The sequence below is a fragment of the Pseudoliparis swirei genome, chromosome 22 (assembly GCF_029220125.1).
Source record: "Pseudoliparis swirei isolate HS2019 ecotype Mariana Trench chromosome 22, NWPU_hadal_v1, whole genome shotgun sequence".
Taxonomy (NCBI): Eukaryota; Metazoa; Chordata; class Actinopteri; order Perciformes; family Liparidae; genus Pseudoliparis; species Pseudoliparis swirei.
Window position 1 is genome coordinate 5237957 of NC_079409.1, and position 9280 is coordinate 5247236.

General features: G+C 46.9%; 2 protein-coding genes across 3 annotated transcripts in view; both read right to left on the reverse strand.

The window, feature by feature from the left end:
* Positions 1–1304: 1304 nt before the first annotated feature.
* On the reverse strand, positions 1305–2760 carry LOC130213218 (transcription factor HES-2-like). The gene is made up of 3 exons (XM_056444695.1): positions 2668–2760; positions 1545–1853; positions 1305–1445 (listed from the first exon to the last, which is right to left on the reverse strand). Exons 1-3 carry the CDS (start codon positions 2758–2760, stop codon positions 1305–1307), a joined length of 543 nt encoding a protein of 180 aa, XP_056300670.1.
* A 1435-nt stretch (positions 2761–4195) lies between these two features.
* The window catches only part of pbx2 (pre-B-cell leukemia homeobox 2), a 6351-nt gene continuing 1266 nt past the window's right edge, over positions 4196–9280 (reverse strand). The window contains exons 3-8 of one of the 2 annotated variants that reach the window (XM_056444221.1): positions 8488–8732; positions 7617–7807; positions 6468–6603; positions 6151–6292; positions 5583–5677; positions 4196–5036 (exon numbers count right to left, since the gene is read on the reverse strand). In XM_056444221.1, coding sequence (XP_056300196.1) covers positions 4956–5036; positions 5583–5677; positions 6151–6292; positions 6468–6603; positions 7617–7807; positions 8488–8732 — 890 coding nt within the window. In that variant the 3' untranslated portion in view covers positions 4196–4955. The remainder of the gene's footprint in view (positions 5037–5582; positions 5678–6150; positions 6293–6467; positions 6604–7616; positions 7808–8487; positions 8733–9280) is intronic. The other variant, XM_056444222.1, reaches the window with a different exon arrangement.

Sequence of the window (9280 nt, forward strand, 5' to 3'; positions counted from 1 at the left end):
CAGTGTGTGAGCAGTGTGTGTGCAGTGTGTGAGCAGTGTGTGAGCAGTGTGTGTGCAGTGTGTGAGCAGTGTGTGAGCAGTGTGTGTGCAGTGTGTGTGCAGTGTGTGAGCAGTGTGTGTGCAGTGTGTGTGAGCAGTGTGTGAGCAGTGTGTGAGCAGTGTGTGAGCAGTGTGTGTGCAGTGTGTGCAGTGTGTGAGCAGTGTGTGTGCAGTGTGTGAGCAGTGTGTGTGCAGTGTGTGAGCAGTGTGTGAGCAGTGTGTGTGTGCAGTGTGTGTGCAGTGTGTGAGCAGTGTGTGAGCAGTGTGTGAGCAGTGTGTGAGCAGTGTGAGCAGTGTGTGAGCAGTGTGTGAGCAGTGTGTGAGCAGTGTGTGTGCAGTGTGTGAGCAGTGTGTGTGCAGTGTGTGTGCAGTGTGTGAGCAGTGTGTGAGCAGTGTGTGAGCAGTGTGTGAGCAGTGTGTGAGCAGTGTGTGAGCAGTGTGTGTGCAGTGTGAGCAGTGTGTGTGTCTCTGATGTCTTTGAAGGGGACACTGCTCCTGGACCTCGTGGTCAGACTTCACACCTGGAGGATGTCGCTCTGCAGGAGGCCAAGCTTCTGCACCTCCTCCTCCTCCTCCTCTTCCTCCTGCAACTAAAGCCCGACATGCCGCTTGCATTGAAAATTTAAAAAATAATCCAATACGACGCTTTTTGTTTCATTTCAAGAAAAGTCTTTTATTTTTATAATATAAAAAAAAAGAATTCTTCTCTTTGCATAGCGAGACATCCAGAATAAATTAGTGTGCAAAATAGACAAGAAACTTATTTTAAAAAAGGGACCGCATGTTACGATGTTCACAGAGAGAACACGCGTGTGGTTGGAGCAGACATCGTGGCACACGGGAGGGGGGAGGGGGGGCTCCTCAGACCCCGAGGTCCCACACCTGGAAAAAAATGTGACGGATGGGAATCGATCATTATCCACGTCAGTACCTCCGGATGAGTGAAAGGTGCTTCAGCCGCGGGATACTCACCTCTTAACTCGCTCGGATCCAGCTCACGTGGTGGGGTGAGGGGGGGGGGGTCTCCGTGGGGAGGGGTCTCCCCGGAGCTGCCCCCCCCCTCACCCCATGCTCGTTCAAAAGCATTCAACACATAGCGAGTCATCCCGATCGCACATACAAAATGGGATTTTCTTTTTTAATACAATATGTACAGGCGCGGCGACGCGTCATCAGACGTCCAAATATTCAACCGGGGGGCCGGCGGGTGTGAACTGCACACGGTTGTTAGAAGTGTTCAGTTCCAGAGGTCACGGGGGGGGGGGTCAGGGCCAGGGCCTCCACAAAGTCTGGCCGACCGGGCCGCTGGCGGCCGGACTCGGTTTGCTCGCCGGTCGCGTCTCGGCCGGGTTTTGTCTCGGGGCCTCCGGGCGACTCCCGGGGCGAGCGGCGGCGGCCTCGGACTTCTGCCTCAGCATCCGGAGGATGGACTTTGTGCGCGGCAGCGAGCCTTCACCTCCTCCTCCTCCTCCTCCTCCTCTTCCGGTTCTCCTCCTCCTCCGGACGCCGGGCTCCGGGTCTGAGCGGGAGAGGCTGGCGGCGAGAGACGCCGCGTCCAGCGCCGCCGCTCCGAGCCAGAGGCCTTTGCCCTCGGCTCCCAGGAACCGAGCCGCCGCCTGCAGGCAGGTGGAGAAGCCGTCGTGGAGGGAGTGTGTCCGGCCTCCGTCACCACCACCGGAAGGAGGAGAAGCAGCGGCGGCGGCGGAGGAGGAGGAGGAGGAGGCTCTCGTCTCCTCTCCCTCGGCAGTGCTCCGCAGGAAGAGGACGGTGTGCTCCAGGATCTCCGCCTTCTCCACCCGGTGCTGAGACCCACCCTGCGTGAAGACACCCGCCGGGTCAACGGAGTCAGAGGAGACGTCATGATGCAATAACTTCACCGTCTATCAGGACACTGCACACGTGTGGTCTCACTACTACAAAATAAAAGCATACAGAAACTTCAAGCAGCTCCTGATGACGCCATGAGAATATTTTTTGAAGAAACCGAGGGGGAGGAGTCCAGTGAAATGTTCGTGGCTACAGGATTTAAATACTTTTAAAGCTGTTTTAAGAAATATTATGAACTAATTTATCTGCCGAAAAATGAAATCATCATGTTTTTATCAAACATAAAGTTCAGTACACGCCTATGTGATTTCTGTAGTACAGGTGTGGTTATTTTCTAAGACAATGATTTATTCTAAAAAGAAATTGTAAAAAATAAAGTTCTACAAAACAAAAAATTAAAACCACAGCAAGAAGAGTTTAGGTTTATAATCCAGGTTTAATGCTGTAAACTCACTTATTTATTCTATTTGAATGTTTTGTATCTGGATAGTGAATCTTAAAATAAAAGTTTGATTGATATTCTTGTTAATGTTCAAATGTCCCTGGACGTCTTTTATATTGTGTCCTCAACATTAATTTAATATGTTGGAGAAAAGTGTTTCATGAGATGCTGTATCACTCTTCTCAAGCTAAATTAGGCGAAAAGCATACGTGTTTGTTTAAAACTGAGAGAACAAATAAACATAATCTCAGCGTCTTTGTGTAATTAGAAAAGCGCTATATAAATTTGAATTATGATTATTATTATTTCCATTTTTCACAATAAATACGAGTATCCTCAAAGTGTCTCTGTTGTTTTACCGGTTGCCGTGGCGCCTGCAGCAGCATCAGCCTCAGGCGCTCCAGGCTGTGGTTCATCCTCTCCCTGCGACGCTTCTCCACCCGAGATTTCATGAACTGGAAAGAAAGGAAGAAAAAAATATATATTTTACAGTCTTCAAACATTTTCATCAGATTTTACTTTGATTAAAAAGTTTTCGTCCGGGCGTCTCGGAGACGTGTTCATGTGTGTGTAACATCGTAATAGCAGTTTAGTATTTATCATAAACACAATTTAACATGAATTGAGATCTATTTTATTTATTTTTCTTTACCTTTCTTTCGTTTGTTGCATCCTCCGGGAGATGGAAGAGTTTCATCGCGGCCGGCTCAGAGAGGTTCCTTCACACTGTAGCTGCTGACTCTTTTACCTCCTGCAATATGGTCCATTAGACTCCTCCTCCTCCTCCTCCTCCGTTTTATTTCATTTCCATGTGCTTTGAATGACAAGTGAGCCTAGAGGCCTCTATTTCCCCTTTATGCTAAAAAAAAAAAAAAAAAAAAAAAAAAAACATTACGCAACACGTGCGTAAAAATCCATGCGTAAACTTAAAAATATGTTTTTAAAATTTTAGACTTTATTTTGAAATATGCAACATCAAAATTAGTTTTATTTGTAAACTTAATTTGACTGTTGCTGTAAGCATTGCTTTTTACATAAAAAAAGTGGAAAATAACCCATAACCCACTCAGGAGTACCAATAAGTCACATTAAATCATTAATAATCATAATAATTTGATTATAAAAGGATAACGATATTTCCAGAGACAAAATGAGAGTATATATATATATATATATATATATTGTTGCCCTTGCATGGCATTGTTATCAGATATGATGGAGACTTGTTTAGCTCACCAACTTCTCTCTCTCTCCCCCTGCGCCACGTGCTCACACCTGGCTGTCCACGCTTCTCGCCCGTGCATCGGGCCCGAAGGTGCAACAACGTCTAACATGTTTGCATCAACACCTCCGTGTCACACTGGCCCGCGCGTGCTGCCGTTTGGGCATCCGCCTTGTGCTCACGCGCCCCCGGAAAACCCTTTGATGATGCCGAGGGGGGGGGGGGGGGGGGGTCGGCGACGCACACGTGGCCGCTTTATTTATTAAATAGTGTTGAACGAGCGGTGTGGGCCCTCGTGGGCCCTCCGCACGAGGACACAGCGACCCCTACCGGCGAGAGAGGGGAGCAGCATTTATTTTACAATGAAACAACACGTGGTTAATATCACGTTTAAATGGTAAGTGACTGCCATGGGATGGGACTTCAGCCTTTTAGGATAATAGTTATTTATTACTAAACACTCCACATCTGACTGCTGCTACAATACAGACGGAACCGTTTTTATACTTCTTAATTTATGTTTATTGTCTAAATGTTCTTTGTAAACGGGTTTGTCCAAAAACTAGGCAAATACAACTATTTGTTTGACAGATAGGAGGTAAAGTTATGTATTTATAATGAACTATATATATATATATAGTATTTAAGTGATTGGGAGCGATGGCCTGGTTGTGAATACAGTCTTTATTGTAAAAGAGGTAGAGAGAATACAGGTGTTTCACTGTACAGAAAAAAGACAGCACTGTTGATATACTCATTCAAACCACTGATATGGACTCTCACTCACTCACTCACACACACGCACGCACGCACACACACACACACACACACCATCCGTTTTACTGGGACACACAAGCCCGGTAGAAAAGAAAACAACCAAAAAGTAACAAATAAAAACAGAGAAACAAACGCACAAAATCTTTGGATTTCTCTCTATTGTCCTCTCACTCACGAAACGCATTCTCTCCGTCCGAGCTGTTAAAATGAAAAATAGTTGTAGCATTAATAATAAAAACGGCAATAATATTAATAATAATGATATAGTGTGCTTACAACAATAATAACGCTGTGCGCGTCCTCTCAACCACGAGCACAGACATCAGTAACATGTCAAAATTAGTGGAAAAACAAACCCTCCAACCCTGATAATAAAACCACACCTGCATGCATGCACACACACACACACACACACACACACACTCCCTCTGGCATCCGTGCACTCAGCTGAACATACTACATACGCCGAGCGGTGAGAAAAGACGAAAACACAACGTACGTTTAAAAAGTCAAAAACAAACAACGTAAAAAATAAAATAAAACTAAAACGACTGCCGCCAAGAGGGGAAGTGCGATATCATTCTTCTGTCTTTTCCGTCGCTGTCGTTTTGATGCCAGTGGGCCGGGGGGGGGCTCGGGGGAGGGGCTTCAGTCAGAGATATCCGAGTTGTCGCTGTGGGGCGAGGCGCCGGGCGGGGGCGAGGTCCGGCCCTTCCAGTTACCGTTAGTCTGGGGGGAAAAAGGAAAAAGAAGAAGGAACAAGTGTCAAGAAGACGTCAGCGTGAGGCGTAGTGTATGTTTATCAGCACATCATGATCATAATAATAACAACGCATTAAATTTATACAGCGCAATTCCAAGTCCTCAGAGACTTTACGTTAAAACATCCTAGAAGCCAAACAACTAACATCACAATAAAGTCGAGCACACAATCACACGTTAAAAGCAGTTGTGAGCCTGTTGTTCTTTAAACACCTCAACCACGACCTTCACACACGCGTCAAACTACCGCCAACTAGCTCTCACATCACAGCTCATGGGAGATTTTTTTTTTTAAAGTCTAAAAACTCATTTGAGACCCTTTAAACCTCACGCTGGGTGCCGATTGGTCAGAGTCGTAAAAAAAAAAAAAGGTAAAAAGAAAGGCGAACGAGGGGCTAAGAGATGAGACCACGCCCACATCCCGATGACCACCTGGACAAGCTTGTAAATAAGCCGAGTCATCGTTCTCCGTGTGTAGGCGTGTGGGTCTACTCGGTGAGCGGCTCAAAGTACCTGCACTCCCATCTGGTAAGCAGACTGCTCGCCGTTCACAGGTGGAACCCCGAGGAAGAGGTCAGCTGACCCGGTTAGAGAGAAGGACCCAGATCCTTCAGGACAGAAACAAGAGAGCCACCTCAGTCACGGTTTCAGTGTGTTGGTCGCAGTCCGAGGAACACGCTATTGAAAAGGGGTTTATATATATATATGGTGGACGATACCGCCTCGAAATGGGAAGTCAGGATGTCTTTCAGAAGGGGACAACGGCGTGAGCTTAAACGCTCCGCAGTAAATGCAGCCTCGGTTTGTGAGCGGCCTCTTCGTGCCTCACACACACACACACACGAGCTGCCCAGCCGATCGCAGTCAGCACTAACTGAGCGACAGCAGGAGACGGGGAGGCGTGTCGCTGCTAAGATAACGAAGAAAAAAGGAAAACGCAAAAAAAAAAAAAAAATGACGACAATTGTGCGTCGCTTCCAAAACAAACACCAGAAACGACATTTCTATCGACCGACAAGCCGCCCGTGTCGCTCGGCCTCGCCGCCGTCTCGCGGCGCCGGCGGCAGCTCTGCGTCGGTACCTGTGGAGTTGGGGGTGTGCGGGGAGTCGTCGCTCTGCCGGACCACCAGGGCCGTCTTCATGGCGTAGAGGTTGGCCTCCTCCTGAAACTTGCCAATGTTTTTCTTGTAGCGGATTCTCTTGTTGCCGAACCAGTTGCACACCTGGCGGTGGAAACAACAACAACAACAACAACACGTGGATCAGTGTGCGCTCTCGGATTAAAAACACTCGGTGAATGCTCGAGCGTGCCGTCATCGATGTTGGCGGACTTTAAAGCTCTCGGGGTGATTAATGCTCTTCTCGACGCTCGGTCCTCGGGGCAGTCGGCGTGTTTACCTGGGAGACGGTGATGCCACACAGTTTGGCGAGGTCCTCTTTGGCCTCTTCACTGGGGTACGGGTTGGACAGGTGGGAGTAGAAATACTCGTTCAGGCCCTCCGTGGCCTGCTTGCTGAAATTGCGTCTTTTGCGCCTGGCGAGAGACAAACGGGTCATCAGCAACAAAAAAACAAAGAAACAATTGTGAAAGAAATAATGTAAGATGTGTGTGTGTCCTTTGCTGTGGTTTCACACATACAGGCGTAACTGGCTACTGTAAATAAAACACACTGTAAAATATTCTGATATATTCATATTCAACCTTAAAATGTGGATAGAAAGGTGCAAATAGGATTGATATAGGAATTGGAGACTTTCTTTGCACTCATTTGCCATTTAAAACCATCTCCAGGGGTCATACACGTGTCGACCAATGGGTGTCCAGGACTTTGAACCAAATTTCCATGACTAAACATTTAGTGAAATCTCTGTGCATCCATGAAAAAGTGAGAAAATGTCGTATTTAAACTAACAATTTGAATTCCAAAGCATGGAGGAGGGAGAGAGAGAGAGAGAGAGAGAGAGAGAGAGAAAGGACTTTTCCTGGACTTTAAACCAAATTTCCATGACTAAACATTTAGTGAAATCTCAGTGTACACATGAAGTGAGAACATGTCGTATTTAAACTAACAAGGAGGATTCCAAAGCACACAGTAAATAACCTTAAATGACTCAAACGAATGAGAGACAATAGTTTAGATAAAAAGAATAAACATTTACGTCTTTTCAGTTCAGGTGCATTCACTTGCAGCGGGACAAATGTATGCCGGTTTATATTTTGAGCGTCTTTTTCTTTTAAAAGCAAATTCATTAGTTAAAACTCTGCGTGAATTCACATGTGAATATACAAAATGTCCATGACTTTTTTCCAAAAACTTTTGCAATTTTTTTCCTCTTCCCAGGACTTTTCCAGGCCTGGAAATAACCTTTTTTAAATTCCATGACTTTTCCAGGATTTCTATGAACCTTGCGTATTAATATCTGAGAATCCAAGCCGGCTACCGCGACCGCTCTCCTTTTCAGAACCACAGTGCAAGCCTACCCAAATGGATTTCCAGTTCAGAATTCCTTGAAGAACACAACAACAACAACAACCACAACAACTACCTGGCGTCGAGGAAGCGGGACCTCAGGATCATGACGGCCTCGCAGGTGCTCTGCTTCAGCTGCGTCTGGATGGTGCTGAACTTGTGGTGGATGATGCCCACCATGCGCTCAATCTCCCGCGGGGTCACGGGCCGCGTGCGCGACTGCTCCCGCAGCAGGTTCATCACGTGGGTGGTGAACTCGGTGCACGCCTGGGTTGGGGAGGAGGAGGAGGAGGAGGGGGGGGGGGGTTGGGAGGGGGGCACACGAGATGACGAAGAGTGAAGGACGGCAATGCGCATTGCAAAGAAGCCGCGCGTGTGTATTACGTCATGTGTGTTTGAGGTGATTTTAGTCACGCATATTCTGAATTCTACGACATTCTTTGGTTTAGTGGAGAAGAAAACGAAAAACTGCCAGTTTAGTTTTGCCTTTTCTTGTCAGTAAGCCGGTATAAGCAGAAAGACTGAGGGTCTGGCATGTCCTGCTGATAAATATAACGATAAAAGCAGCTGGTCGCTATACAACTGCAATAAGCATTCCTTCATATCTTATATGTGCATCAACAGGACACTTATTTAAAGAACAATTAAAAAAAAGGGAGGTTAACAATAGTAGAAGCCACAACAGATCTGAACCGGGTTTTGAATAATAGCACACAAGCGGGCTTTGATGTAGGTTGGAAGGTGTGTAACTGATGTTCCTAAAAGGCCTCGTGTCATATATATATATAAACATAAAGACAGTAGTGTATTCCCCAGTAAAGAAAGGTTATGTGACTGCACCCCTGAGTGCTAACATGCCATTGAATTAAGCTTCTGCGGGGGCGGCTTTAGTACAAGCAAGCATGTACGGACAGTGTCAGCGCTCGTCTCCTGTTGCGACACGGTACCTGCTCATACTTCTCCAGCTCAGTGTGGTAGATACCGCGAATCTGGCTCAACTTGCTTTTGTAGTCGGAGTGCTCGAGCGAGCTGTCGGGCGACATCCCCCCCGAGCTGGTGGCGGCGGACACGGCGGCGGCGGCGCCCCCGCCCTTCTCGGGCCCCGCCACGCCTTCCGCCAGCAGCATGTTGTCTAATCGCACCAGCTGGGGGTCCTGAGCATCGTCCTCCTGGGCGTTCCTCATCGACAGACCTGTCCGGCACACGCACACACGGCAAATGTGTGTTAGCGTTGCTTTAAAGTGCGGCCACGTTGTACTTCTGCTCTGTGGATATATTCTCTCCATCTCCCATTCACTCACAATGAAGCCTGTGCAGCTTATGAATTCATCTGGCATGTGCATCACTCTCACATCCCATTGACAGTAATGAATCTGCTCAATATTGATCCACTACCCACATCAGTTCGTCCTTTACGTGCCTGAGAGCAAATATCTTTAAACAGGGTCTTTGCACGAATGTGTTTAAGTGTGTCGGAGGGGAAAAAGGACATAAAATCAAATGATTTTTAAAAAATCATAAATGAATCGAGCAGCATTCCTCACCGCTCTCTACTTTTCTGTTGTGTTCCCCTGTAGTCATTGTTTTGTCTCCGTGTCCAGCTGCTGCTGGTCTCCTCTATTTTTAAACCATATATCGTTTAACATAATGTCGTCTTTCTCCATGCACGTTTGTTTCTGACACACATATCGAGTGACTGTCAACACGGCATCATAACGCTGCAGAGCCGCCATGACACTC

Bases quoted from the DNA above. Each gene is read 5' to 3' on its own strand.
- LOC130213218 (XM_056444695.1), bottom strand. From the start codon at position 2,760: ATGAAATCTCGGGTGGAGAAGCGTCGCAGGGAGAGGATGAACCACAGC. The intron at 1,854-2,667 runs GTAAAACAACAG...GTCTTCACGCAG, and splicing joins TGCAGGCGCCACGGCAACCG to GGTGGGTCTCAGCACCGGGT. The intron at 1,446-1,544 runs GTCCGGAGGAGG...ATGCTGAGGCAG, and splicing joins GCTCAGACCCGGAGCCCGGC to AAGTCCGAGGCCGCCGCCGC.